The sequence below is a fragment of the Gasterosteus aculeatus genome, chromosome 5 (assembly GCF_964276395.1).
Source record: "Gasterosteus aculeatus chromosome 5, fGasAcu3.hap1.1, whole genome shotgun sequence".
Taxonomy (NCBI): Eukaryota; Metazoa; Chordata; class Actinopteri; order Perciformes; family Gasterosteidae; genus Gasterosteus; species Gasterosteus aculeatus.
Window position 1 is genome coordinate 1,482,619 of NC_135692.1, and position 26,708 is coordinate 1,509,326.

A 26,708-nucleotide genomic window follows, 5' to 3' on the forward strand; every position below is an offset into this window, starting at 1 on the left:
GAGACGACTGAGGAGAAACCCAATTCCAAGAAGGCTCAGAGGAACAAGCTGAAAAGGTACATCTATTTTTGGAACCGGCTCAGGATTAACAAGAGTAAGGCATCTTACCAGAAAGTCACTCCAATACAAGACATCAAGCCTGAACAGGGACTTGAACCCTGGACCCTCAGATTAAAAGTCTGATGCTCTAGCGACTGAGCTATCCAGGCTTCAAAAGCTCTTTTGATTATTGCAAATGTGACTCTGGCAGAAGAACAATCTAAATGTGTTCGTCCAATTCCAAAAAGGCTCAGAGGAATGAGCAGAAAAGGTACAGCTTTCTTTGGAACCGGCTCAGGATTAGCAAGAGTCAGGCATATTACCAGAAAGTCACTGCACTACAAAACTTCAAGCCTGAACAGGGACTTGAACCCCGGACCCTTAGATTAAAAGTCTGAGGCTCTACCAACTGAGGTTTGACCTTGATTGAAAGGTAATCTTTGAAAACAATACTTGTTAAAGGAAAATATGAGACGTCTGAGGCGAAACCCAATTCCAAAAAGGCTCAGAGGAACAAGCAGAAAAGGTACATCTTTTTTTGGAACCGGCTCAGGATTAGCAAGAGTCAGGAATCTCACCAGAAAGTCACTACACTACAAAACTTCAAGCCTGAACAGGGACTTGAAACCTGGACCCTCTGATTAAAAGTCTGATGCTCTACCAACTGAGCTATCCAGGCTTCAATACCTCTTTTGATTATTGCAAATGTGACTCTGTCAGAGGAACAAACTAAATGTGTTCGTCCGATTCCAAAAAGGCTCAGAGGAATGAGCAGAAAAGGTACAGCTTTCTTTGGAACCGGCTCAGGATTAGCAAAAGTCAGGAATCTCACCAGAAAGTCACTGCACTACAAGACATCAAGCCTGAACAGGGACTTGAACCCTGGACCCTTAGATTAAAAGTCTGAGGCTCTACCAACTGAGGTTTGACCTTGAATGAAAGGTAATCTTGTAAAACAATACTTGTTAAACGAATATATAAGACGACTGAGGAGAAACCCAATTACAAAAAGGCTCAGAGGAACAAGCAGAAAAGGTACATCTTTTTTTGGAACCGGCTCAGGATTAGCAAGAGTCAGGCATTTTACCAGAAAGTTACTCCAATACAAAACTTCAAGCCTGAACAGGGACTTGAACCCTGGACCCTCAGATTAAAAGTCTGATGCTCTACCGACTGAGCTATCCAGGCTTCTAAAGCTCTGTTGATTATTGCAAATGTGACTCTGGCAGAGGAACAAACTAAATGTGTTCGTCCAATTCCAAAAAGGCTCAGCGGAATGAGCAGAAAAGGTACAGCTTTCTTTGGAACCGGCTCAGGATTAGCAAGAGTCAGGAATCTCACCAGAAAGTCACTGCACTACAAGACATCAAGCCTGAACAGGGACTTGAACCCTGGACCCTTAGATTAAAAATCTGATGCTCTACCAACCGAGGTTTGACCTTGGTTGAAAGGTAATCTTGGAAAACAATACTTGTTAAAGGAAAATATGAGACGTCTGAGGAGAAACCCAATTCCAAAAAGGCTCAGAGGAACAAGCACAAAAGGTACATCTTTTTTTGGAACCGGCTCAGGATTAGCAAGAGTCAGGCATTTTACCAGAAAGTTACTCCAATACAAAACTTCAAGCCTGAACAGGGACTTGAACCCTGGACCCTCAGATTAAAAGTCTGATGCTCTACCGACTGAGCTATCCAGGCTTCTAAAGCTCTGTTGATTATTGCAGATGTGACTCTGGCAGAGGAACAAACTAAATGTGTTCGTCCATTCCAAAAAGGCTCAGAGGAATGAGCAGAAAGGCTACAGCTTTCTTTGGAACCGGCTCAGGATTAGCAAGAGTCAGGAATCTCACCAGAAAGTCACTGCACTACAAGACATCAAGCCTGAACAGGGACTTGAACCCTGGACCCTTAGATTAAAAGTCTGAGGCTCTACCAACTGACGTTTGACCTTGATTGAAAGGTAATCTTGTAAAACAATACTTGTTAAAGGAATATATGAGACGACTGAGGAGAAACCCAATTCCAAGAAGGCTCAGAGGAACAAGCTGAAAAGGTACATCTATTTTTGGAACCGGCTCAGGATTAGCAAGAGTCAGGCATATTACCAGAAAGTCACTGCACTACAAAACTTCAAGCCTGAACAGGGACTTGAACCCCGGACCCTTAGATTAAAAGTCTGAGGCTCTACCAACTGAGGTTTGACCTTGATTGAAAGGTAATCTTTGAAAACAATACTTGTTAAAGGAAAATATGAGACGTCTGAGGCGAAACCCAATTCCAAAAAGGCTCAGAGGAACAAGCAGAAAAGGTACATCTTTTTTTGGAACCGGCTCAGGATTAGCAAGAGTCAGGAATCTCACCAGAAAGTCACTACACTACAAAACCTCAAGCCTGAACAGGGACTTGAAACCTGGACCCTCTGATTAAAAGTCTGATGCTCTACCAACTGAGCTATCCAGGCTTCAATACCTCTTTTGATTATTGCAAATGTGACTCTGTCAGAGGAACAAACTAAATGTGTTCGTCCAATTCCAAAAAGGCTCAGAGGAATGAGCAGAAAAGGTACAGCTTTCTTTGGAACCGGCTCAGGATTAGCAAAAGTCAGGAATCTCACCAGAAAGTCACTGCACTACAAGACATCAAGCCTGAACAGGGACTTGAACCCTGGACCCTTAGATTAAAAGTCTGAGGCTCTACCAACTGAGGTTTGACCTTGAATGAAAGGTAATCTTGTAAAACAATACTTGTTAAACGAATATATAAGACGACTGAGGAGAAACCCAATTACAAAAAGGCTCAGAGGAACAAGCAGAAAAGGTACATCTTTTTTTGGAACCGGCTCAGGATTAGCAAGAGTCAGGCATCTCACCAGAAAGTCACTTCACTACAAGACAACAAGCCTGAACAGGGACTTGAACCCTGGACCCTCAGATTAAAAGTCTGATGCTCTACCGACTGAGCTATCCAGGCTTCTAAAGCTTTATTGATTATTGCAAATGTGACTCTGGCAGAGGAACAAACTAAATGTGTTCGTCCATTCCAAAAAGGCTCAGAGGAATGAGCAGAAAAGGTACAGCTTTCTTTGGAACCGGCTCAGGATTAGCAAAATTCAGGAATCTCACCAGAAAGTCACTGCACTACAAGACATCAAGCCTGAACAGGGACTTGAACCCTGGACCCTTAGATTAAAAGTCTGAGGCTCTACCAACTGAGGTTTGACCTTGATTGAAAGGTAATCTTGTAAAACAATACTTGTTAAACGAATATATAAGACGACTGAGGAGAAACCCAATTACAAAAAGGCTCAGAGGAACAAGCAGAAAAGGTACATCTTTTTTTGGAACCGGCTCAGGATTAGCAAGAGTCAGGCATCTCACCAGCAAGTCACTTCACTACAAGACAACAAGCCTGAACAGGGACTTGAACCCTGGACCCTCATATTAAAAGTCTGATGCTCTACCGACTGAGCTATCCAGGCTTCTAAAGCTTTATTGATTATTGCAAATGTGACTCTGGCAGAGGAACAAACTAAATGTGTTCGTCCATTCCAAAAAGGCTCAGAGGAATGAGCAGAAAAGGTACAGCTTTCTTTGGAACCGGCTCAGGATTAGCAAGAGTCAGGAATCTCACCAGAAAGTCACTGCACTACAAGACATCAAGCCTGAACAGGGACTTGAACCCTGGACCCTTAGATTAAAGTCTGAGGCTCTACCAACTGAGGTTTGACCTTGATTGAAAGGTAATCTTGTAAAACAATACTTGTTAAAGGAATATATGAGACGACTGAGGAGAAACCCAATTCCAAGAAGGCTCAGAGGAACAAGCTGAAAAGGTACATCTATTTTTGGAACCGGCTCAGGATTAACAAGAGTAAGGCAACTTACCAGAAAGTCACTCCAATACAAGACATCAAGCCTGAACAGGGACTTGAACCCTGGACCCTCAGATTAAAAGTCTGATGCTCTAGCGACTGAGCTATCCAGGCTTCAAAAGCTCTTTTGATTATTGCAAATGTGACTCTGGCAGAAGAACAATCTAAATGTGTTCGTCCAATTCCAAAAAGGCTCAGAGGAATGAGCAGAAAAGGTACGGCTTTCTTTGGAACCGGCTCAGGATTAGCAAGAGTCAGGCATATTACCAGAAAGTCACTGCACTACAAAACTTCAAGCCTGAACAGGGACTTGAACCCCGGACCCTTAGATTAAAAGTCTGAGGCTCTACCAACTGAGGTTTGACCTTGATTGAAAGGTAATCTTTGAAAACAATACTTGTTAAAGGAAAATATGAGACGTCTGAGGCGAAACCCAATTCCAAAAAGGCTCAGAGGAACAAGCAGAAAAGGTACATCTTTTTTTGGAACCGGCTCAGGATTAGCAAGAGTCAGGAATCTCACCAGAAAGTCACTACACTACAAAACTTCAAGCCTGAACAGGGACTTGAAACCTGGACCCTCTGATTAAAAGTCTGATGCTCTACCAACTGAGCTATCCAGGCTTCAATACCTCTTTTGATTATTGCAAATGTGACTCTGTCAGAGGAACAAACTAAATGTGTTCGTCCAATTCCAAAAAGGCTCAGAGGAATGAGCAGAAAAGGTACAGCTTTCTTTGGAACCGGCTCAGGATTAGCAAAAGTCAGGAATCTCACCAGAAAGTCACTGCACTACAAGACATCAAGCCTGAACAGGGACTTGAACCCTGGACCCTTAGATTAAAAGTCTGAGGCTCTACCAACTGAGGTTTGACCTTGAATGAAAGGTAATCTTGTAAAACAATACTTGTTAAACGAATATATAAGACGACTGAGGAGAAACCCAATTACAAAAAGGCTCAGAGGAACAAGCAGAAAAGGTACATCTTTTTTTGGAACCGGCTCAGGATTAGCAAGAGTCAGGCATTTTACCAGAAAGTTACTCCAATACAAAACTTCAAGCCTGAACAGGGACTTGAACCCTGGACCCTCAGATTAAAAGTCTGATGCTCTACCGACTGAGCTATCCAGGCTTCTAAAGCTCTTTTGATTATTGCAAATGTGACTCTGTCAGAGGAACAAACTAAATGTGTTCGTCCAATTCCAAAAAGGCTCAGAGGAATGAGCAGAAAAGGTACGGCTTTCTTTGGAACCGGCTCAGGATTAGCAAGAGTCAGGCATATTACCAGAAAGTCACTGCACTACAAAACTTCAAGCCTGAACAGGGACTTGAACCCCGGACCCTTAGATTAAAAGTCTGAGGCTCTACCAACTGAGGTTTGACCTTGATTGAAAGGTAATCTTTGAAAACAATACTTGTTAAAGGAAAATATGAGACGTCTGAGGCGAAACCCAATTCCAAAAAGGCTCAGAGGAACAAGCAGAAAAGGTACATCTTTTTTTGGAACCGGCTCAGGATTAGCAAGAGTCAGGAATCTCACCAGAAAGTCACTACACTACAAAACTTCAAGCCTGAACAGGGACTTGAAACCTGGACCCTCTGATTAAAAGTCTGATGCTCTACCAACTGAGCTATCCAGGCTTCAATACCTCTTTTGATTATTGCAAATGTGACTCTGTCAGAGGAACAAACTAAATGTGTTCGTCCAATTCCAAAAAGGCTCAGAGGAATGAGCAGAAAAGGTACAGCTTTCTTTGGAACCGGCTCAGGATTAGCAAAAGTCAGGAATCTCACCAGAAAGTCACTGCACTACAAGACATCAAGCCTGAACAGGGACTTGAACCCTGGACCCTTAGATTAAAAGTCTGAGGCTCTACCAACTGAGGTTTGACCTTGAATGAATGGTAATCTTGTAAAACAATACTTGTTAAACGAATATATAAGACGACTGAGGAGAAACCCAATTACAAAAAGGCTCAGAGGAACAAGCAGAAAAGGTACATCTTTTTTTGGAACCGGCTCAGGATTAGCAAGAGTCAGGCATTTTACCAGAAAGTTACTCCAATACAAAACTTCAAGCCTGAACAGGGACTTGAACCCTGGACCCTCAGATTAAAAGTCTGATGCTCTACCGACTGAGCTATCCAGGCTTCTAAAGCTCTTTTGATTATTGCAAATGTGACTCTGTCAGAGGAACAAACTAAATGTGTTCGTCCAATTCCAAAAAGGCTCAGAGGAATGAGCAGAAAAGGTACAGCTTTCTTTGGAACCGGCTCAGGATTAGCAAAAGTCAGGAATCTCACCAGAAAGTCACTGCACTACAAGACATCAAGCCTGAACAGGGACTTGAACCCTGGACCCTTAGATTAAAAGTCTGAGGCTCTACCAACTGAGGTTTGACCTTGAATGAAAGGTAATCTTGTAAAACAATACTTGTTAAACGAATATGTAAGACGACTGAGGAGAAACCCAATTACAAAAAGGCTCAGAGGAACAAGCAGAAAAGGTACATCTTTTTTTGGAACCGGCTCAGGATTAGCAAGAGTCAGGCATCTCACCAGAAAGTCACTGCACTACAAGACATCAAGCCTGAACAGGGACTTGAACCCTGGACCCTTAGATTAAAAATCTGATGCTCTACCAACCGAGGTTTGACCTTGGTTGAAAGGTAATCTTGGAAAACAATACTTGTTAAAGGAAAATATGAGACGTCTGAGGAGAAACCCAATTCCAAAAAGGCTCAGAGGAACAAGCACAAAAGGTACATCTTTTTTTGGAACCGGCTCAGGATTAGCAAGAGTCAGGCATTTTACCAGAAAGTTACTCCAATACAAAACTTCAAGCCTGAACAGGGACTTGAACCCTGGACCCTCAGATTAAAAGTCTGATGCTCTACCGACTGAGCTATCCAGGCTTCTAAAGCTCTGTTGATTATTGCAGATGTGACTCTGGCAGAGGAACAAACTAAATGTGTTCGTCCATTCCAAAAAGGCTCAGAGGAATGAGCAGAAAAGCTACAGCTTTCTTTGGAACCGGCTCAGGATTAGCAAGAGTCAGGAATCTCACCAGAAAGTCACTGCACTACAAGACATCAAGCCTGAACAGGGACTTGAACCCTGGACCCTTAGATTAAAAGTCTGAGGCTCTACCAACTGACGTTTGACCTTGATTGAAAGGTAATCTTGTAAAACAATACTTGTTAAAGGAATATATGAGACGACTGAGGAGAAACCCAATTCCAAGAAGGCTCAGAGGAACAAGCTGAAAAGGTACATCTATTTTTGGAACCGGCTCAGGATTAGCAAGAGTCAGGCATATTACCAGAAAGTCACTGCACTACAAAACTTCAAGCCTGAACAGGGACTTGAACCCCGGACCCTTAGATTAAAAGTCTGAGGCTCTACCAACTGAGGTTTGACCTTGATTGAAAGGTAATCTTTGAAAACAATACTTGTTAAAGGAAAATATGAGACGTCTGAGGCGAAACCCAATTCCAAAAAGGCTCAGAGGAACAAGCAGAAAAGGTACATCTTTTTTTGGAACCGGCTTAGGATTAGCAAGAGTCAGGAATCTCACCAGAAAGTCACTACACTACAAAACCTCAAGCCTGAACAGGGACTTGAAACCTGGACCCTCTGATTAAAAGTCTGATGCTCTACCAACTGAGCTATCCAGGCTTCAATACCTCTTTTGATTATTGCAAATGTGACTCTGTCAGAGGAACAAACTAAATGTGTTCGTCCAATTCCAAAAAGGCTCAGAGGAATGAGCAGAAAAGGTACAGCTTTCTTTGGAACCGGCTCAGGATTAGCAAAAGTCAGGAATCTCACCAGAAAGTCACTGCACTACAAGACATCAAGCCTGAACAGGGACTTGAACCCTGGACCCTTAGATTAAAAGTCTGAGGCTCTACCAACTGAGGTTTGACCTTGAATGAAAGGTAATCTTGTAAAACAATACTTGTTAAACGAATATATAAGACGACTGAGGAGAAACCCAATTACAAAAAGGCTCAGAGGAACAAGCAGAAAAGGTACATCTTTTTTTGGAACCGGCTCAGGATTAGCAAGAGTCAGGCATCTCACCAGAAAGTCACTTCACTACAAGACAACAAGCCTGAACAGGGACTTGAACCCTGGACCCTCAGATTAAAAGTCTGATGCTCTACCGACTGAGCTATCCAGGCTTCTAAAGCTTTATTGATTATTGCAAATGTGACTCTGGCAGAGGAACAAACTAAATGTGTTCGTCCATTCCAAAAAGGCTCAGAGGAATGAGCAGAAAAGGTACAGCTTTCTTTGGAACCGGCTCAGGATTAGCAAAATTCAGGAATCTCACCAGAAAGTCACTGCACTACAAGACATCAAGCCTGAACAGGGACTTGAACCCTGGACCCTTAGATTAAAAGTCTGAGGCTCTACCAACTGAGGTTTGACCTTGATTGAAAGGTAATCTTGTAAAACAATACTTGTTAAACGAATATATAAGACGACTGAGGAGAAACCCAATTCCAAAAAGGCTCAGAGGAACAAGATGAAAAGGTACAGCTTGTTTTGGAACCAGCTCAGGATTAGCAAGAATCAGGAACCTAACCAGAAAGTGACTGCACTACAAGACATCAAGCCTGAACAGGGACTTGAACCCTGGACCCTCAGATTAAAAGTCTGATGCTCTAGCGACTGAGCTATCCAGGCTTCAAAAGCTCTTTTGATTATTGCAAATGTGACTCTGGCAGAAGAACAATCTAAATGTGTTCGTCCAATTCCAAAAAGGCTCAGAGGAATGAGCAGAAAAGGTACAGCTTTCTTTGGAACCGGCTCAGGATTAGCAAGAGTCAGGAATCACTGCACTACAAGACATTAAGCCTGAACAGGGACTTGAACCCTGGACCCTTAGATTAAAAGTCTGAGGCTCTACCAACTGAGGTTTGACCTTGATTGAAAGGTAATCTTGTAAAACAACACTTGTTAAAGGAATATATGAGACGACTGAGGAGAAACCCAATTCCAAAAAGGCTCAGAGGAACAAGCAGAAAAGGTACATCTTTTTTTGGAACCCGCTCAGGATTAGCAAGAGTCAGGAATCTCACCAGAAAGTCACTCCACTACAAAACTTCAAGCCTGAACAGGGACTTGAACCCTGGACCCTTAGATTAAAAGTCTGAGGCTCTACCAACTGAGGTTTGACCTTGATTGAAAGGTAATCTTGGAAAACAATACTTATTAAAAGAAATTATGAGAGTGGTGAGGAGAAATCCAATTCCAAGAAGGCTCAGAGGAACAAGCTGAAAAGGTACAGCTTTTTTTTGGAACCAACTCAGGATTAGCAAGAATCAGGAACCTAACCAGAAAGTGACTGCACTACAAGACATCAAGCCTGAACAGGGACTTGAGCCCTGGACCCTCAGATTAAAAGTCTGATGCTGTACCGACTGAGCTATCCAGGCTTCAAAAGTTCTGTTGATTATTGCGAATGTGACTCTGGCAGAGGAACAATCTCAATGTGTTCGTCCAATTCCAAAAAGGCTCAGAGGAACAAGCAGAAAAGGTACATCTTTTTTGGAACCGGCTCAGGATTAGCAAGAGTCAGGCATCTTACCAGAAAGTCACTCCACTACAAAACTTCAAGCCTGAATAGGGACTTGAAACCTGGACCCTTAGATTAAAAGTCTGAGGCTCTACCAACTGAGGTTTGACCTTGATTCAAAGGTAATCTTGTAAAACAACACTTGTTAAAGGAATATATGAGACGACTGAGGAGAAACCCAATTCCAAAAAGGCTCAGAGGAACAAGCAGAAAAGGTACATCTTTTTTTGGAACCCGCTCAGGATTAGCAAGAGTCAGGAATCTCACCAGAAAGTCACTCCACTACAAAACTTCAAGCCTGAACAGGGACTTGAACCCTGGACCCTTAGATTAAAAGTCTGAGGCTCTACCAACTGAGGTTTGACCTTGATTGAAAGGTAATCTTGGAAAACAATACTTATTAAAAGAAATTATGAGAGTGGTGAGGAGAAATCCAATTCCAAGAAGGCTCAGAGGAACAAGCTGAAAAGGTACAGCTTTTTTTTGGAACCAACTCAGGATTAGCAAGAATCAGGAACCTAACCAGAAAGTGACTGCACTACAAGACATCAAGCCTGAACAGGGACTTGAGCCCTGGACCCTCAGATTAAAAGTCTGATGCTGTACCGACTGAGCTATCCAGGCTTCAAAAGTTCTGTTGATTATTGCGAATGTGACTCTGGCAGAGGAACAATCTCAATGTGTTCGTCCAATTCCAAAAAGGCTCAGAGGAACAAGCAGAAAAGGTACATCTTTTTTGGAACCGGCTCAGGATTAGCAAGAGTCAGGCATCTTACCAGAAAGTCACTCCACTACAAAACTTCAAGCCTGAATAGGGACTTGAAACCTGGACCCTTAGATTAAAAGTCTGAGGCTCTACCAACTGAGGTTTGACCTTGATTCAAAGGTATTCTTGTAAAATAATACTTGTTAAAGGAATATATGAGACGACTGAGGAGAAACCCAATTCCAAGAAGGCTCAGAGGAACAAGCTGAAAAGGTACATCTATTTTTGGAACCAGCTCAGGATTAGCAAGAGTCAGGCATCTTACCAGAAAGTCACTCCACTACAAAACTTCAAGCCTGAATAGGGACTTGAACCCTGGACCCTCAGATTAAAAGTCTGAGGCTCTACCAACTGAGGTTTGACCTTGATTGAAAGGTAATCTTGTAAAACAATACTTATTAAAGGAATATATGAGACGTCTGAGGAGAAACCCAATTCCAAAAAGGCTCAGAGGAACAAGCACAAAAGGTACATCTTTTTTTGGAACCGGCTCAGGATTAGCAAGAGTGAGGCATTTTACCAGAAAGTCACTCCAATACAAAACTTCAAGCCTGAACAGGGACTTGAACCCTGGACCCTCAGATTAAAAGTCTGATGCTCTACCGACTGAGCTATCCAGGCTTCTAAAGCTCTGTTGATTATTGCAAATGTGACTCTGGCAGAGGAACAAACTAAATGTGTTCGTCCATTCCAAAAAGGCTCAGAGGAATGAGCAGAAAAGGTACAGCTTTCCGGCTCAGGATTAGCAAAATTCAGGAATCTCACCAGAAAGTCACTGCACTACAAGACATCAAGCCTGAACAGGGACTTGAACCCTGGACCCTTAGATTAAAAGTCTGAGGCTCTACCAACTGAGGTTTGACCTTGATTGAAAGGTAATCTTGTAAAACAATACTTGTTAAACGAATATATAAGACGACTGAGGAGAAACCCAATTCCAAAAAGGCTCAGAGGAACAAGATGAAAAGGTACAGCTTGTTTTGGAACCAGCTCAGGATTAGCAAGAATCAGGAACCTAACCAGAAAGTGACTGCACTACAAGACATCAAGCCTGAACAGGGACTTGAACCCTGGACCCTCAGATTAAAAGTCTGATGCTCTACCGACTGAGCTATCCAGGCTTCAAAAGCTCTTTTGATTATTGCAAATGTGACTCTGGCAGAAGAACAAACTAAATGTGTTCGTCCAATTCCAAAAAGGCTCAGAGGAATGAGCAGAAAAGGTACAGCTTTCTTTGGAACCGGCTCAGGATTAGCAAGAGTCAGGAATCACTGCACTACAAGACATTAAGCCTGAACAGGGACTTGAACCCTGGACCCTTAGATTAAAAGTCTGAGGCTCTACCAACTGAGGTTTGACCTTGATTGAAAGGTAATCTTGTAAAACAACACTTGTTAAAGGAATATATGAGACGACTGAGGAGAAACCCAATTCCAAAAAGGCTCAGAGGAACAAGCAGAAAAGGTACATCTTTTTTTGGAACCCGCTCAGGATTAGCAAGAGTCAGGAATCTCACCAGAAAGTCACTCCACTACAAAACTTCAAGCCTGAACAGGGACTTGAACCCTGGACCCTTAGATTAAAAGTCTGAGGCTCTACCAACTGAGGTTTGACCTTGATTGAAAGGTAATCTTGGAAAACAATACTTATTAAAAGAAATTATGAGAGTGGTGAGGAGAAATCCAATTCCAAGAAGGCTCAGAGGAACAAGCTGAAAAGGTACAGCTTTTTTTTGGAACCAACTCAGGATTAGCAAGAATCAGGAACCTAACCAGAAAGTGACTGCACTACAAGACATCAAGCCTGAACAGGGACTTGAGCCCTGGACCCTCAGATTAAAAGTCTGATGCTGTACCGACTGAGCTATCCAGGCTTCAAAAGTTCTGTTGATTATTGCGAATGTGACTCTGGCAGAGGAACAATCTCAATGTGTTCGTCCAATTCCAAAAAGGCTCAGAGGAACAAGCAGAAAAGGTACATCTTTTTTGGAACCGGCTCAGGATTAGCAAGAGTCAGGCATCTTACCAGAAAGTCACTCCACTACAAAACTTCAAGCCTGAATAGGGACTTGAAACCTGGACCCTTAGATTAAAAGTCTGAGGCTCTACCAACTGAGGTTTGACCTTGATTCAAAGGTATTCTTGTAAAATAATACTTGTTAAAGGAATATATGAGACGACTGAGGAGAAATCCAATTCCAAGAAGGCTCAGAGGAACAAGCTGAAAAGGTACATCTATTTTTGGAACCAGCTCAGGATTAGCAAGAGTCAGGCATCTTACCAGAAAGTCACTCCACTACAAAACTTCAAGCCTGAATAGGGACTTGAACCCTGGACCCTCAGATTAAAAGTCTGAGGCTCTACCAACTGAGGTTTGACCTTGATTGAAAGGTAATCTTTTAAAACAATACTTATTAAAGGAATATATGAGACGTCTGAGGAGAAACCCAATTCCAAAAAGGCTCAGAGGAACAAGCACAAAAGGTACATCTTTTTTTGGAACCGGCTCAGGATTAGCAAGAGTGAGGCATTTTACCAGAAAGTCACTCCAATACAAAACTTGAAGCCTGAACAGGGACTTGAACCCTGGACCCTCAGATTAAAAGTCTGATGCTCTACCGACTGAGCTATCCAGGCTTCTAAAGCTCTGTTGATTATTGCAAATGTGACTCTGGCAGAGGAACAAACTAAATGTGTTCGTCCATTCCAAAAAGGCTCAGAGGAATGAGCAGAAAAGGTACAGCTTTCTCTGGAACCGGCTCAGGATTAGCAAGAGTCAGGAATCTCACCAGAAAGTCACTGCACTACAAGACATCAAGCCTGAACAGGGACTTGAACCCTGGACCCTTAGATTAAAAGTCTGAGGCTCTACCAACTGAGGTTTGACCTTGATTGAAAGGTAATCTTGTAAAACAATACTTGTTAAAGGAATATATGAGACGACTGAGGAGAAACCCAATTCCAAGAAGGCTCAGAGGAACAAGCTGAAAAGGTACATCTATTTTTGGAACCGGCTCAGGATTAGCAAGAGTCAGGCATCTTACCAGAAAGTCACTGCACTACAAAACTTCAAGCCTGAACAGGGACTTGAACCCCGGACCCTTAGATTAAAAGTCTGAGGCTCTACCAACTGAGGTTTGACCTTGATTGAAAGGTAATCTTGTAAAACAATACTTGTTAAAGGAAAATATGAGACGTCTGAGGCGAAACCCAATTCCAAAAAGGCTCAGAGGAACAAGCAGAAAAGGTACATCTTTTTTTGGAACCGGCTCAGGATTAGCAAGAGTCAGGAATCTCAACAGAAAGTCACTCCACTACAAGACATCAAGCCTGAACAGGGACTTGAACCCTGGACCCTCAGATTAAAAGTCTGATGCTCTACCGACTGAGCTATCCAGGCTTGAAAAGCTCTGTTGATTATTGCAAATGTGACTCTGGCAGATGAACAAACTAAATGTGTTCGTCCAATTCCAAAGAGCCTCAGAGGAATGAGCAGAAAAGGTACATCTTTCTTTGGAACCGGCTCAGGATTAGCAAGAGTCAGGAATCACTGCACTACAAGACATCAAGCCTGAACAGGGACTTGAACCCTGGACCCTTAGATTAAAAGTCTGAGGCTCTACCAACTGAGGTTTGACCTTGATTGAAAGGTAATCTTGTAAAAGAATACTTGTTAAACGAATATATAAGACTGAGGAGAAACCCAATTCCAAAACGGCTCAGAGGAACAAGCAGAAAAGGTTCATCTTTTTTGGAACGGCTCAGGATTAGCAAGAGTCAGGCATCTCACCAGAAAGTCACTCCACTACAAAACTTCAAGCCTGAATAGGGATTTGAACCCTAGACCCTTAGATTAAAAGTCTGAGGCTCTACCAACTGAGGTTTGACCTTGATTGAAAGGTAATCTTTTAAAACAATACTTGTTAAAGGAATATATAAGACGCCTAGGGAGAAACCCAATTCCAAAAAGGCTCAGAGGAACATGCAGAAAAGGTACATCTTTTTTTGGAACCGGCTCAGGATTAGCAAGAGTCAGGAATCTCAACAGAAAGTCACTTCACTACAAGACAACAAGCCTGAACAGGGACTTGAACCCTGGACCCTCAGATTAAAAGTCTGATGCTCTACCGACTGAGCTATCCAGGCTTCAAAAGCTCTTTTGATTATTGCAAATGTGACTCTGGCAGAGGAACAAACTAAATGTGTTCGTCCAATTCCAAAAAGGCTCAGAGGAATGAGCAAAAAAGGTACAGCTTTCTTTGGAACCGGCTCAGGATTAGCAAGAGTCAGGAATCTCACCAGAAAGTCACTGCACTACAGGACATCAAGCCTGAACAGGGACTTGAACCCTGGACCCTTAGATTAAAAGTCTGAGGCTCTACCAACTGAGGTTTGACCTTGATTGAAAGGTAATCTTGTAAAACAATACTTGTTAAAGGAATATATGAGACGACTGAGGAGAAACCCAATTCCAAGAAGGCTCAGAGGAACAAGCTGAAAAGGTACATCTATTTTTGGAACCGGCTCAGGATTAACAAGAGTCAGGCATCTTACCAGAAAGTCACTCCAATACAAAACTTCAAGCCTGAACAGGGACTTGAACCCTGGACCCTCAGATTAAAAGTCTGATGCTCTACCGACTGAGCTATCCAGGCTTGAAAAGCTCTGTTGATTATTGCAAATGTGACTCTGGCAGAGGAACAAACTCAATGTGTTCGTCCAATTCCAAAAAGGCTGAGAGGAATGAGCAAAAAAGGTACAGCTTTCCTTGGAACCGGTTTAGGATTAGCAAGAGTCAGGAATCTAGCTGGAAAGTGACTTCACTACAAAACTTCAAGCCTGAAGAGGGATGTTACGATCACTGGCGGTCTAGGGACAGCCGTAACACTAAAATTTGTCGATGTATCACGGGGGAGAGGTAAATGACAGGAGACAAGGCAGGCACGTTGTAAAAGAAAAAAACTGGGGTTTTATTGTTCTCCCCGGACCCAGTCGAAAAGAGGGGGATAAGCACCCCTACCTGAATACATTGGGGAAAGAACGTAGGCGGCGCCAACTGAGAGAACCAAGTATAACCAAAACACCCCTACCTCGACCTACCCCTATCCAAAGAAAAAGGTCGAAAGAAAAACGGAGTCTTCGCGCACTCGGCGCCTACACCTCCTATCTAATAACAAAAATACAGGGGGTGGCGCTCACCTCTACCCTAGGGTGTCTATACACAGGACAACTACGGGCAGGATGTATATCGCGATATACTAACCTACCGTTCTTCCCCCCGGCGCGGTTTTGCAGCTGATGCCGCTGATGACACGAAAACACTTATCCAAAACAGTCTGAAATGCACAACAATCTGGGTGCCGGAGAGCAGCCCACAATCGGCGGCCCTGAGCGTCAGCAATACTGAGAGGGGTTCCAGAGAATGAGCCCGCCGTCCCTCTTTAAGCAGCGGCTCCGTCTCCTGATTGGCCCTCGTCCTCCGCCCCACTGACGACCGATCCGCCAGTCACAGCGACCTAGAGGAGGGGCAATTCACAGGAAACCAATCAAAGTGTAATCAAACAATAAACAACACTCCTGCAGTGCACGGGGAACGTAACACCTCCCCCCTTAAGAACCAACTATATGTAAAAAAAACTACTCAGCATATAGTTGTTCAAACGATCGTACTCACACGCCGCCAGAGGCAACTCTAGACAAGGCATCGGCGATCACGTTTTCTACGCCTCTTTTATGTTTGATTATCAAATTGTATCCCTGTACAATCAGCGCCCAGCGCATCAAACGCTGATTCTGATTATACATACGAGATAAGAAAACTAACGGATTGTGATCAGTAAACACGGTAACGGGACTAATACTCGATCCCACATACACGTCAAAATGCTGAAGGGCCATCAGCAAGGCTAATGCCTCCTTCTCGATCGTCGAGTAGTTTAACTGGTGCTTATTAAACTTGCGCGAGAAATAGCAGACGGGATGGTCAATACCATCTTTACCGCCCTGAATTAGCACAGCTCCCGCACCCACGTAACTCGCGTCCACATCGAGTTTAAAAGCAGAATCAAAATCTGGAGCGGCCAAAACAGGTGCGTTACACAGAAGATCTTTGATCGCGTTAAACGCATGCTCACATTCCGTGGACCACAAAAACGTCCGCGACGGACTGAGGAGCGACGTCAACGGCTGGGCAATCGTCGAAAAGTTTTTACAGAAGCTGCGGTAATAGCCAGCCATCCCTAGAAAACGACGAAGTTCTCGACGGGTGGCGGGAGCAGGAAATTCAGATATCGCAGTGACTTTTGCTTCGATCGGCCGCACTTGCCCGTGACCCACCTCCTTTCCAAGGTACGTGATTGTAGCCTGACCGAATTCACATTTGGCCAAGTTTAAGGTCAACGAACCTTCTTGTAATCGCTCGAAAACCGTTCTTAGTAAAGCAATGTGTTCGGGCCAGTCGGACGAGTACACTACTAGATCATCCAGATACGCGTTACACTTAGGCACCCCCGACAACACACGATTAACGAGTCGCTGGAAAGTAGCCGGTGCGTTACGCATGCCGAACGCCATCACAGAATATTGCAGGAAACTATCCGGTGTCACGAAAGCGGAGATGTCAGAAGCGCGAGACGTAAGCGGCACCTGCCAGTGCCCTTTTAGTAGATCCAATTTACTGACATAACGGGCCGAGCCGATGTTGTCAATGCAGTCCTCCATCCGCGGCAATGGAAAACAATCCGGTACCGTGAGCGCATTAACCTTACGATAGTCCGTACAAAACCGATCAGTGCCGTCACTCTTCGGTATCAGGAGGCATGGAGAGCTCCAGGGGCTGCAGCTGGCTTGAGCCAATCCATGCTCCACCAAATACTCAACCTCTCCCCGCATACGCTCTCTCTTCACTGAGTTCATGCGGTACGCATGTTGCTTGACCGGAACAGCATCCCCCACGTTAATATCATGCTCTAATACTGTGGTGCGAGAAGGTACATCATTCAGTAAAGCAGGAAAGTCATTAATTAGTTGCACAACATCATTTCCTTTCTTTTCAGATAAGTGAGATATACACGATGACAGATCAGACAGTACCTCAGAGTTCTTGAGGCGAGCACATTGCTGGTAAGTGTGGCGAACAATTACTCCATCATCATCATCATCCGGGTTAGAGATTTCCACCGCAGCGCATGCCACGGAGGCAGGAGCGGGGGAGGACAGGTGAACAGCGGTTTCCTCTGTCGGCGAAACATCGGACTGGATACCCTCTCTGCAATAAAAAGTCTTCAACATATTCACATGACAGACACGAGTCTTTCGTTTTCTATCGGGTGTCCCGATTACGTAATCTGTATTGCTAAGTTTCCGTACCACCTCGTACGGACCAGAAAACCGGGCTGATAACGCCGACCCTACCATAGGCAGCAGCACCAACACCTGATCGCCCTCGTTAAAGGAACGCTGTACAGATTGGCGGTCAAAAAGACGTTTCATTTTCCTTTGCGCAACTTCAAGTGACTCCTTCGCCACCGAGCAAGCTTTATGTAACCGTTCACGGAACTTGCTCACATAGTCCAACACATTCAGTGATGGACTAGCCCCAGAAGACATCAAGTCCTCTTTAAGCATTTTCAAAGGTCCTCTGACAGTGTGTCCAAACACCAACTCAGCAGGACTAAATCCAAGACTTTCTTGAACTGTCTCCCTGATCGCGAAGAGGAGCAAGGGCACACCCTCATCCCACTCCTTACTGGTTTCCATGCAGTACTTTCTGAGCATTGACTTCAAGGTTTGATGAAAACGTTCTAGCGCCCCTTGGCTTTCCGCGTGATAGGCGCTCGCGATCCTATGGGATATATTTAAGCTGGACAACACTTGAGTAAAAATTTTCGAAAGAAAATTAGTGCCTTGATCTGATTGCACAACTTTTGGTAATCCAAACGTAGAGAAGAATTTCACCAGTGCTCTAGTTACAACAGGTGCTGTTATCTTTCTCAAAGGAATTGCCTCAGGAAATCTGGTTGCAGTACACATTATAGTCAACAGAAACTGATTACCAGCCTTAGATTTAGGCAAAGGCCCCACGCAGTCCACAATGACGTGTTCGAACGGTTCTCCTACCGCTGGAATAGGAACGAGTGGGGCACACGGGATGACCTGGTTCGGTTTGCCAGTGATTTGGCAGAGGCGGCAGGTACGACAAAATCGGGTAACATCAGTCTTTAACCGAGGCCAAAAGAAGTGTCTTAAAACTCTGTAGTAAGTTTTCTTAATTCCCAAGTGTCCCGATAGGTCGTGGTCATGAGCCAAAGAGAGAACTTGCTGTCTGTAACAGGACGGAATCACTATCTGATACACACTGGTCCATTCAGCCCCATCAGGCACATCCGAGCACCACTTACGCATTAGTAAACCATTCTCCATAAAGTAAGCAGTTTTCCTCTCCCGTGCTTTCTCCGCGGAGACCGCAGCAGCAATGCACTTTTGCAGACTCCTATCCTCATGCTGAGCAGCAATAACCCTCTCCCGAGTCACACTCAGCTTTACACCCGAAGTGTCTGATCCAGGCACCTTTTCAACAGCCTTATCACTCGCATCAGGTAACATGTCGCTGAGAAAAATAGGTGAAATAAAAGACGTAGCTAAATCTTCAGCCTCCGTCTTACGGGACTGAGCGCGCGTGACCACACAGACCGGAAAAGTTTCCGGAAAGGACTTCGCCAGCTCATCAGGCTGATCCGATACCACCGGGTTATTAAATACCTCGAGTAAAGGCATAACTTTCCCGCCGGCTAAATCATTGCCAAGAATGAGCTGCACCCCGCTCACCGGCAGACTCTCCCGCACCGCGACCTTCACAAGACCCGTACATAGTTTCGACTCGAGGTGAATCTGGTGCAACGGGACTTGAACCAGACCCATTTCTATGCCCTGCACTAGGACATGACTACCACAAAAGGTCTGCTCCGAGAACGGCAATACATCGGCACAAATAAACGATTGCATGGCCCCAGCATCCCGGAGCATTTTCACACGTATCTGCTCCGCCGAATTTCCTGTAACAGAAACTGCCCCCTCCAACAGAAAAGGGGCATAACTGGAATCAGGTTGATCACTGCGATCGGTATCAACAGGAGCCACTAGCTTAACGAACCCCGCACTCTTAGGCACAGAATTCGATTGTTTTCGTTTTAACCCAAAACACTCTGCAATTAAATGACCGGGTTTGTGACAATAATAACATTCACGATCCTCTTTCGACTTTAACGCAGCCGTTTTCGGATACGGTGAATTACTTGAACTTGCCTGAAACGACGTAACCCGCTCAGAACGTGTAGGGACAAAAACATTCTTATGCGTCAATGTAAATTCATCTGCAAGGACAGAAGCCTGGGATACCGACGTCACCTTCTGTTCGTTCATGTAAACAACCACACGCTCAGGTACGCAATTCTTAAATTCCTCTAAAAGAATTAATTCTCGCATGTCCTTAAGATCATTCACCTTACTGGAAGTGCACCACTTATCAAACAAAACGCTTTTCCCCCTCGCGAACTCAACAAATGACTGACCGGGATTTTTTTTATGACTCCTAAACCGTTGTCTGTAAGCCTCGGGTACCAGCTCATAAGCGCGCAATATGGCAGCTTTCACAGCTTCATAATTCACGCTATCCTCTAAGGACAACGTAGCAAAAACGTCTTGAGCTTTACCAGTCAGCTTGCACTGCAGCAACAACGACCAGACCTCTTTAGGCCACTGAAGTGTAGATGCAATCCGCTCAAATACGTTGAAGTACGAGTCCACTTCTGTTTCTCGGAACTGTGGTACGAGAGAGATGTGCCTACTGACCTCAAAGGTGGTCCCCGCCGAGCCAGCATCGGCAGACTGCGACGGTTGTGTACCCGGAACCGGTGTTCTGTCCGCTGCCCTTATTTCCAATGCCCGCAGCTTAATCTGCGTTTCCGCCTCGATTTCAAGTCGACGGATTTCAAGTCGGAACTTCATATCTGCCTCAAGCCGACGGCTTTCTGCCCGTTCGCGTGCCTCTACCTGCATTCGCGCTAAGCGGACCTTTAGACGCGCGCCACCTCCTTCCGACCCAACTGAGCCCGGAGAGAAAGGATCGGAGGGCGAAAAAGCAACCTTGGCCTCCGAGGTCTCCACCTCAGCAGTTTCGCCGCGCTCCTCCTCACCAGAGCGACCATCAGCCTCCGAAGGGATTTCACCGCCATCTGAAGACAGCTTCAGGACACCTAGTTCCTCCAAACCCCGAGCTACCGTAGACCTAATCTCCAACTTGCGCCACTGCTTCGAGACAGCAATTTTATAATGTGCCGCAATATCCACCAGGTCCTCCTTTCTACTTTTATTCAGCACTTCCACGGTGGGTGAACCCACGAAAGCGTCTAGATCAAAATCAGCCATCCGCTAACCCTTCAAAACAAAACCCTGAACATCCCATCAATCCACCAACCACACTCGCAATAATCAACCTTCCGGGAACATATGAATATTTTTAGTATCCCGGACGAGCCCCCATTTAATGTTACGATCACTGGCGGTCTAGGGACAGCCGTAACACTAAAATTTGTCGATGTATCACGGGGGAGAGGTAAATGACAGGAGACAAGGCAGGCACGTTGTAAAAGAAAAAAACTGGGGTTTTATTGTTCTCCCCGGACCCAGTCGAAAAGAGGGGGATAAGCACCCCTACCTGAATACATTGGGGAAAGAACGTAGGCGGCGCCAACTGAGAGAACCAAGTAAAACCAAAACACACCTACCTCGACCTACCCCTATCCAAAGAAAAAGGTCGAAAGAAAAACGGAGTCTTCGCGCACTCGGCGCCTACACCTCCTATCTAATAACAAAAATACAGGGGGTGGCGCTCACCTCTACCCTAGGGTGTCTATACACAGGACAACTACGGGCAGGATGTATATCGCGATATACTAACCTACCGTTCTTCCCCCCGGCGCGGTTTTGCAGCTGATGCCGCTGATGACACGAAAACACTTATCCAAAACAGTCTGAAATGCACAACAATCTGGGTGCCGGAGAGCAGCCCACAATCGGCGGCCCTGAGCGTCAGCAATACTGAGAGGGGTTCCAGAGAATGAGCCCGCCGTCCCTCTTTAAGCAGCGGCTCCGTCTCCTGATTGGCCCTCGTCCTCCGCCCCACTGACGACCGATCCGCCAGTCACAGCGACCTAGAGGAGGGGCAATTCACAGGAAACCAATCAAAGTGTAATCAAACAATAAACAACACTCCTGCAGTGCACGGGGAACGTAACAAGGGACTTGAACCCTGGACCCTTAGATTAAAAGTTTGACGCTCTACCAACTGAGGTTTGACCTTGATTGAAAGGTAATCTTGTAAAACAACACTTGTTAAAGGAATATATGAGACGACTGAGGAGAAACCCAATTCCAAAAAGGCTCAGAGGAACAAGCTGAAAGGGTACATCTTTTTTTGGAACCCGCTCAGGATTAGCAAGAGTCAGGAATCTCACCAGAAAGTAACTCCACTACAAAACTTCAAGCCTGAACAGGGACTTGAACCCTGGACCCTCAGATTAAAAGTCTGATGCTCTACCGACTGAGCTATCCAGGCTCCAAAATTCTTTTGATTATTGCAAATGTGACTCTGGGCAGAGGAACAAACTAAATGTGTTCGTCCAATTCCAAAAAGGCTCAGAGGAATGAGCAAAAAAGGTACAGCTTTCTTTGGAACCGGCTCAGGATTAGCAAGAGTCAGGAATCTCACCAGAAAGTCACTGCACTACAGGACATCAAGCCTGAACAGGGACTTGAACCCTGGACCCTTAGATTAAAAGTCTGAGGCTCTACCAACTGAGGTTTGACCTTGATTGAAAGGTAATCTTGTAAAACAATACTTGTTAAAGGAATATATGAGACGACTGAGGAGAAACCCAATTCCAAGAAGGCTCAGAGGAACAAGCTGAAAAGGTACATCTATTTTTGGAACCGGCTCAGGATTAACAAGAGTCAGGCATCTTACCAGAAAGTCACTCCAATACAAAACTTCAAGCCTGAACAGGGACTTGAACCCTGGACCCTCAGATTAAAAGTCTGATGCTCTACCGACTGAGCTATCCAGGCTTGAAAAGCTCTGTTGATTATTGCAAATGTGACTCTGGCAAAGGAACAAACTCAATGTGTTCGTCCAATTCCAAAAAGGCTGAGAGGAATGAGCAAAAAAGGTACAGCTTTCCTTGGAACCGGTTTAGGATTAGCAAGAGTCAGGAATCTAGCTGGAAAGTGACTTCACTACAAAACTTCAAGCCTGAAGAGGGACTTGAACCCTGGACCCTTAGATTAAAAGTTTGACGCTCTACCAACTGAGGTTTGACCTTGATTGAAAGGTAATCTTGTAAAACAACACTTGTTAAAGGAATATATGAGACGACTGAGGAGAAACCCAATTCCAAAAAGGCTCAGAGGAACAAGCTGAAAGGGTACATCTTTTTTTGGAACCCGCTCAGGATTAGCAAGAGTCAGGAATCTCACCAGAAAGTCACTCCACTACAAAACTTCAAGCCTGAACAGGGACTTGAACCCTGGACCCTCAGATTAAAAGTCTGATGCTCTACCGACTGAGCTATCCAGGCTCCAAAATTCTTTTGATTATTGCAAATGTGACTCTGGCAGAGGAACAAACTAAATGTGTTCGTCCAATTCCAAAAAGGCTCAGCGGAATGAGCAGAAAAGGTACAGCTTTCTTTGGAACCGGCTCAGGATTAGCAAGAGTCAGGAATCTCACCAGAAAGTCACTGCACTACAAGACATCAAGCCTGAACAGGGACTTGAACCCTGGACCCTTAGATTAAAAGTCTGATGCTCTACCAACTGAGGTTTGACCTTGGTTGAAAGGTAATCTTGGAAAACAATACTTGTTAAAGGAAAATATGAGACGTCTGAGGAGAAACCCAATTCCAAAAAGGCTCAGAGGAACAAGCACAAAAGGTACATCTTTTTTTGGAACCGGCTCAGGATTAGCAAGAGTCAGGAATCTCACCAGAAAGTCACTACACTACAAAACTTCAAGCCTGAACAGGGACTTGAACCCTGGACCCTCAGATTAAAAGTCTGATGCTCTACCGACTGAGCTATCCAGGCTCCAAAATTCTTTTGATTATTGCAAATGTGACTCTGGGCAGAGGAACAAACTAAATGTGTTCGTCCAATTCCAAAAAGGCTCAGAGGAATGAGCAAAAAAGGTACAGCTTTCTTTGGAACCGGCTCAGGATTAGCAAGAGTCAGGAATCTCACCAGAAAGTCACTGCACTACAGGACATCAAGCCTGAACAGGGACTTGAACCCTGGACCCTTAGATTAAAAGTCTGAGGCTCTACCAACTGAGGTTTGACCTTGATTGAAAGGTAATCTTGTAAAACAATACTTGTTAAAGGAATATATGAGACGACTGAGGAGAAACCCAATTCCAAGAAGGCTCAGAGGAACAAGCTGAAAAGGTACATCTATTTTTGGAACCGGCTCAGGATTAACAAGAGTCAGGCATCTTACCAGAAAGTCACTCCAATACAAAACTTCAAGCCTGAACAGGGACTTGAACCCTGGACCCTCAGATTAAAAGTCTGATGCTCTACCGACTGAGCTATCCAGGCTTGAAAAGCTCTGTTGATTATTGCAAATGTGACTCTGGCAAAGGAACAAACTCAATGTGTTCGTCCAATTCCAAAAAGGCTGAGAGGAATGAGCAAAAAAGGTACAGCTTTCCTTGGAACCGGTTTAGGATTAGCAAGAGTCAGGAATCTAGCTGGAAAGTGACTTCACTACAAAACTTCAAGCCTGAAGAGGGACTTGAACCCTGGACCCTTAGATTAAAAGTTTGACGCTCTACCAACTGAGGTTTGACCTTGATTGAAAGGTAATCTTGTAAAACAACACTTGTTAAAGGAATATATGAGACGACTGAGGAGAAACCCAATTCCAAAAAGGCTCAGAGGAACAAGCTGAAAGGGTACATCTTTTTTTGGAACCCGCTCAGGATTAGCAAGAGTCAGGAATCTCACCAGAAAGTCACTCCACTACAAAACTTCAAGCCTGAACAGGGACTTGAACCCTGGACCCTCAGATTAAAAGTCTGATGCTCTACCGACTGAGCTATCCAGGCTCCAAAATTCTTTTGATTATTGCAAATGTGACTCTGGCAGAGGAACAAACTAAATGTGTTCGTCCAATTCCAAAAAGGCTCAGCGGAATGAGCAGAAAAGGTACAGCTTTCTTTGGAACCGGCTCAGGATTAGCAAGAGTCAGGAATCTCACCAGAAAGTCACTGCACTACAAGACATCAAGCCTGAACAGGGACTTGAACCCTGGACCCTTAGATTAAAAGTCTGATGCTCTACCAACTGAGGTTTGACCTTGGTTGAAAGGTAATCTTGGAAAACAATACTTGTTAAAGGAAAATATGAGACGTCTGAGGAGAAACCCAATTCCAAAAAGGCTCAGAGGAACAAGCACAAAAGGTACATCTTTTTTTGGAACCGGCTCAGGATTAGCAAGAGTCAGGAATCTCACCAGAAAGTCACTACACTACAAAACTTCAAGCCTGAACAGGGACTTGAACCCTGGACCCTCAGATTAAAAGTCTGATGCTCTACCGACTGAGCTATCCAGGCTTCTAAAGCTCTGTTGATTATTGCAAATGTGACTCTGGCAGAGGAACAAACTAAATGTGTTGGTCCATTCCAAAAAGGCTCAGAGGAATGAGCAGAAAAGGTACAGCTTTCTTTGGAACCGGCTCAGGATTAGCAAGAGTCAGGAATCTCACCAGAAAGTCACTGCACTACAAGACATCAAGGCTGAACAGGGACTTGAACCCTGGACCCTTAGATTAAAAGTCTGAGGCTCTACCAACTGAGGTTTGACCTTGATTGAAAGGTAATCTTGTAAAACAATACTTGTTAAAGGAATATATGAGACGACTGAGGAGAAACCCAATTCCAAGAAGGCTCAGAGGGACAAGCTGAAAAGGTACATCTATTTTTGGAACCGGCTCAGGATAAACAAGAGTCAGGCATCTTACCAGAAAGTCACTCCACTACGAAACTTCAAGCCTGAACAGGGACTTGAACCCTGGACCCTCAGATTAAAAGTCTGATGCTCTACCGACTGAGCTATCCAGGTTTGAAAAGCTCTGTTGATTATTGCAAATGTGACTCTGGCAGAGGAACAAACTCAATGTGTTCGTCCAATTCCAAAAAGGCTGAGAGGAATGAGCAAAAAAGGTACAGCTTTCCTTGGAACCGGTTTAGGATTAGCAAGAGTCAGGAATCTAGCTGGAAAGTGACTTCACTACAAAACTTCAAGCCTGAAGAGGGACTTGAACCCTGGACCCTTAGATTAAAAGTTTGACGCTCTACCAACTGAGGTTTGACCTTGATTGAAAGGTAATCTTGTAAAACAACACTTGTTAAAGGAATATATGAGACGACTGAGGAGAAACCCAATTCCAAAAAGGCTCAGAGGAACAAGCTGAAAGGGTACATCTTTTTTTGGAACCCGCTCAGGATTAGCAAGAGTCAGGAATCTCACCAGAAAGTCACTCCACTACAAAACTTCAAGCCTGAACAGGGACTTGAACCCTGGACCCTCAGATTAAAAGTCTGATGCTATACCGACTGAGCTATCCAGGCTCCAAAATTCTTTTGATTATTGCAAATGTGACTCTGGCAGAGGAACACACTAAATGTGTTCGTCCAATTCCAAAAAGGCTCAGCGGAATGAGCAGAAAAGGTACAGCTTTCTTTGGAACCGGCTCAGGATTAGCAAGAGTCAGGAATCTCACCAGAAAGTCACTGCACTACAAGACATCAAGCCTGAACAGGGACTTGAACCCTGGACCCTTAGATTAAAAGTCTGATGCTCTACCAACTGAGGTTTGACCTTGGTTGAAAGGTAATCTTGGAAAACAATACTTGTTAAAGGAATATATGAGACGACTGAGGAGAAACCCAATTCCAAAAAGGCTCAGAGGAACAAGCTGAAAGGGTACATCTTTTTTTGGAACCCGCTCAGGATTAGCAAGAGTCAGGAATCTCACCAGAAAGTCACTCCACTACAAAACTTCAAGCCTGAACAGGGACTTGAACCCTGGACCCTCAGATTAAAAGTCTGAGGCTCTACCAACTGAGGTTTGACCTTGATTGAAAGGTAATCTTGTAAAACAATACTTGTTAAAGGAATATATGAGACGACTGAGGAGAAACCCAATTCCAAGAAGGCTCAGAGGGACAAGCTGAAAAGGTACATCTATTTTTGGAACCGGCTCAGGATAAACAAGAGTCAGGCATCTTACCAGAAAGTCACTCCACTACGAAACTTCAAGCCTGAACAGGGACTTGAACCCTGGACCCTCAGATTAAAAGTCTGATGCTCTACCGACTGAGCTATCCAGGATT

At 44.4% G+C, this 26,708-nt stretch overlaps 1 protein-coding gene and 35 non-coding genes across 38 annotated transcripts; all 36 read right to left on the reverse strand.

Moving 5' to 3' along the window:
- Positions 1–136: 136 nt before the first annotated feature.
- On the reverse strand, positions 137–209 carry trnak-uuu (transfer RNA lysine (anticodon UUU)). The gene has a single exon. It is a non-coding gene; the product is annotated as a tRNA-Lys (tRNA).
- Positions 210–645: 436 nt separating this feature from the next.
- trnak-uuu (transfer RNA lysine (anticodon UUU)) lies at positions 646–718 on the reverse strand. Its single transcript has one exon. It is a non-coding gene; the product is annotated as a tRNA-Lys (tRNA).
- A 436-nt stretch (positions 719–1,154) lies between these two features.
- trnak-uuu (transfer RNA lysine (anticodon UUU)) lies at positions 1,155–1,227 on the reverse strand. Its single transcript has one exon. It is a non-coding gene; the product is annotated as a tRNA-Lys (tRNA).
- Positions 1,228–1,663: 436 nt separating this feature from the next.
- Positions 1,664–1,736, reverse strand: trnak-uuu (transfer RNA lysine (anticodon UUU)). Its single transcript has one exon. It is a non-coding gene; the product is annotated as a tRNA-Lys (tRNA).
- A 690-nt stretch (positions 1,737–2,426) lies between these two features.
- On the reverse strand, positions 2,427–2,499 carry trnak-uuu (transfer RNA lysine (anticodon UUU)). Its single transcript has one exon. It is a non-coding gene; the product is annotated as a tRNA-Lys (tRNA).
- A 436-nt stretch (positions 2,500–2,935) lies between these two features.
- trnak-uuu (transfer RNA lysine (anticodon UUU)) lies at positions 2,936–3,008 on the reverse strand. Its single transcript has one exon. It is a non-coding gene; the product is annotated as a tRNA-Lys (tRNA).
- A 435-nt stretch (positions 3,009–3,443) lies between these two features.
- Positions 3,444–3,516, reverse strand: trnak-uuu (transfer RNA lysine (anticodon UUU)). Its single transcript has one exon. It is a non-coding gene; the product is annotated as a tRNA-Lys (tRNA).
- Positions 3,517–3,950: 434 nt separating this feature from the next.
- trnak-uuu (transfer RNA lysine (anticodon UUU)) lies at positions 3,951–4,023 on the reverse strand. Its single transcript has one exon. It is a non-coding gene; the product is annotated as a tRNA-Lys (tRNA).
- A 436-nt stretch (positions 4,024–4,459) lies between these two features.
- On the reverse strand, positions 4,460–4,532 carry trnak-uuu (transfer RNA lysine (anticodon UUU)). The gene has a single exon. It is a non-coding gene; the product is annotated as a tRNA-Lys (tRNA).
- A 436-nt stretch (positions 4,533–4,968) lies between these two features.
- On the reverse strand, positions 4,969–5,041 carry trnak-uuu (transfer RNA lysine (anticodon UUU)). The gene has a single exon. It is a non-coding gene; the product is annotated as a tRNA-Lys (tRNA).
- Positions 5,042–5,477: 436 nt separating this feature from the next.
- Positions 5,478–5,550, reverse strand: trnak-uuu (transfer RNA lysine (anticodon UUU)). The gene has a single exon. It is a non-coding gene; the product is annotated as a tRNA-Lys (tRNA).
- A 436-nt stretch (positions 5,551–5,986) lies between these two features.
- Positions 5,987–6,059, reverse strand: trnak-uuu (transfer RNA lysine (anticodon UUU)). The gene has a single exon. It is a non-coding gene; the product is annotated as a tRNA-Lys (tRNA).
- A 691-nt stretch (positions 6,060–6,750) lies between these two features.
- trnak-uuu (transfer RNA lysine (anticodon UUU)) lies at positions 6,751–6,823 on the reverse strand. The gene has a single exon. It is a non-coding gene; the product is annotated as a tRNA-Lys (tRNA).
- Positions 6,824–7,513: 690 nt separating this feature from the next.
- Positions 7,514–7,586, reverse strand: trnak-uuu (transfer RNA lysine (anticodon UUU)). Its single transcript has one exon. It is a non-coding gene; the product is annotated as a tRNA-Lys (tRNA).
- A 436-nt stretch (positions 7,587–8,022) lies between these two features.
- trnak-uuu (transfer RNA lysine (anticodon UUU)) lies at positions 8,023–8,095 on the reverse strand. The gene has a single exon. It is a non-coding gene; the product is annotated as a tRNA-Lys (tRNA).
- Positions 8,096–8,530: 435 nt separating this feature from the next.
- trnak-uuu (transfer RNA lysine (anticodon UUU)) lies at positions 8,531–8,603 on the reverse strand. Its single transcript has one exon. It is a non-coding gene; the product is annotated as a tRNA-Lys (tRNA).
- Positions 8,604–9,282: 679 nt separating this feature from the next.
- On the reverse strand, positions 9,283–9,355 carry trnak-uuu (transfer RNA lysine (anticodon UUU)). Its single transcript has one exon. It is a non-coding gene; the product is annotated as a tRNA-Lys (tRNA).
- A 691-nt stretch (positions 9,356–10,046) lies between these two features.
- On the reverse strand, positions 10,047–10,119 carry trnak-uuu (transfer RNA lysine (anticodon UUU)). The gene has a single exon. It is a non-coding gene; the product is annotated as a tRNA-Lys (tRNA).
- A 690-nt stretch (positions 10,120–10,809) lies between these two features.
- trnak-uuu (transfer RNA lysine (anticodon UUU)) lies at positions 10,810–10,882 on the reverse strand. The gene has a single exon. It is a non-coding gene; the product is annotated as a tRNA-Lys (tRNA).
- Positions 10,883–11,309: 427 nt separating this feature from the next.
- trnak-uuu (transfer RNA lysine (anticodon UUU)) lies at positions 11,310–11,382 on the reverse strand. The gene has a single exon. It is a non-coding gene; the product is annotated as a tRNA-Lys (tRNA).
- A 679-nt stretch (positions 11,383–12,061) lies between these two features.
- trnak-uuu (transfer RNA lysine (anticodon UUU)) lies at positions 12,062–12,134 on the reverse strand. Its single transcript has one exon. It is a non-coding gene; the product is annotated as a tRNA-Lys (tRNA).
- Positions 12,135–12,824: 690 nt separating this feature from the next.
- On the reverse strand, positions 12,825–12,897 carry trnak-uuu (transfer RNA lysine (anticodon UUU)). The gene has a single exon. It is a non-coding gene; the product is annotated as a tRNA-Lys (tRNA).
- Positions 12,898–13,587: 690 nt separating this feature from the next.
- Positions 13,588–13,660, reverse strand: trnak-uuu (transfer RNA lysine (anticodon UUU)). The gene has a single exon. It is a non-coding gene; the product is annotated as a tRNA-Lys (tRNA).
- Positions 13,661–14,333: 673 nt separating this feature from the next.
- trnak-uuu (transfer RNA lysine (anticodon UUU)) lies at positions 14,334–14,406 on the reverse strand. Its single transcript has one exon. It is a non-coding gene; the product is annotated as a tRNA-Lys (tRNA).
- A 436-nt stretch (positions 14,407–14,842) lies between these two features.
- trnak-uuu (transfer RNA lysine (anticodon UUU)) lies at positions 14,843–14,915 on the reverse strand. The gene has a single exon. It is a non-coding gene; the product is annotated as a tRNA-Lys (tRNA).
- Positions 14,916–15,209: 294 nt separating this feature from the next.
- On the reverse strand, positions 15,210–21,363 carry LOC120827065 (uncharacterized). 3 transcript variants are annotated; one of them, XM_078103006.1, is made up of 3 exons: positions 20,110–20,245; positions 17,353–17,527; positions 15,210–15,776 (listed from the first exon to the last, which is right to left on the reverse strand). In XM_078103006.1, the coding sequence occupies exons 1-3, from the start codon at positions 20,136–20,138 to the stop codon at positions 15,702–15,704; spliced, it is 279 nt and encodes a 92-aa protein (XP_077959132.1). In that variant the 5' UTR covers positions 20,139–20,245; the 3' UTR covers positions 15,210–15,701. The 3 variants fall into 3 exon arrangements, with proteins under 3 accessions (XP_077959132.1, XP_077959130.1, XP_077959131.1); XM_078103004.1 differs by having other exon boundaries at positions 17,353–21,363; XM_078103005.1 differs by having other exon boundaries at positions 15,210–17,234; positions 17,353–21,363.
- Positions 21,364–21,801: 438 nt separating this feature from the next.
- Positions 21,802–21,874, reverse strand: trnak-uuu (transfer RNA lysine (anticodon UUU)). Its single transcript has one exon. It is a non-coding gene; the product is annotated as a tRNA-Lys (tRNA).
- A 436-nt stretch (positions 21,875–22,310) lies between these two features.
- On the reverse strand, positions 22,311–22,383 carry trnak-uuu (transfer RNA lysine (anticodon UUU)). The gene has a single exon. It is a non-coding gene; the product is annotated as a tRNA-Lys (tRNA).
- A 436-nt stretch (positions 22,384–22,819) lies between these two features.
- On the reverse strand, positions 22,820–22,892 carry trnak-uuu (transfer RNA lysine (anticodon UUU)). Its single transcript has one exon. It is a non-coding gene; the product is annotated as a tRNA-Lys (tRNA).
- A 435-nt stretch (positions 22,893–23,327) lies between these two features.
- On the reverse strand, positions 23,328–23,400 carry trnak-uuu (transfer RNA lysine (anticodon UUU)). The gene has a single exon. It is a non-coding gene; the product is annotated as a tRNA-Lys (tRNA).
- Positions 23,401–23,836: 436 nt separating this feature from the next.
- On the reverse strand, positions 23,837–23,909 carry trnak-uuu (transfer RNA lysine (anticodon UUU)). Its single transcript has one exon. It is a non-coding gene; the product is annotated as a tRNA-Lys (tRNA).
- A 436-nt stretch (positions 23,910–24,345) lies between these two features.
- On the reverse strand, positions 24,346–24,418 carry trnak-uuu (transfer RNA lysine (anticodon UUU)). Its single transcript has one exon. It is a non-coding gene; the product is annotated as a tRNA-Lys (tRNA).
- Positions 24,419–24,853: 435 nt separating this feature from the next.
- On the reverse strand, positions 24,854–24,926 carry trnak-uuu (transfer RNA lysine (anticodon UUU)). Its single transcript has one exon. It is a non-coding gene; the product is annotated as a tRNA-Lys (tRNA).
- A 435-nt stretch (positions 24,927–25,361) lies between these two features.
- Positions 25,362–25,434, reverse strand: trnak-uuu (transfer RNA lysine (anticodon UUU)). The gene has a single exon. It is a non-coding gene; the product is annotated as a tRNA-Lys (tRNA).
- A 436-nt stretch (positions 25,435–25,870) lies between these two features.
- Positions 25,871–25,943, reverse strand: trnak-uuu (transfer RNA lysine (anticodon UUU)). The gene has a single exon. It is a non-coding gene; the product is annotated as a tRNA-Lys (tRNA).
- A 690-nt stretch (positions 25,944–26,633) lies between these two features.
- On the reverse strand, positions 26,634–26,706 carry trnak-uuu (transfer RNA lysine (anticodon UUU)). The gene has a single exon. It is a non-coding gene; the product is annotated as a tRNA-Lys (tRNA).
- Between the last annotated feature and the right edge of the window lie 2 nt (positions 26,707–26,708).

Excerpts from the sequence above, each read along its gene's own strand:
- LOC120827065 (XM_078103004.1), bottom strand. The coding sequence starts at position 20,685 with ATGGCTGATTTTGATCTAGACGCTTTCGTGGGTTCACCCACCGTGGAA. Across the intron at positions 15,777-17,352 it reads CTCGCCTCAAGAACTCTGAG|GTCGCTGTGACTGGCGGATC; the intron begins GTACTGTCTGAT and ends CCCCTCCTCTAG.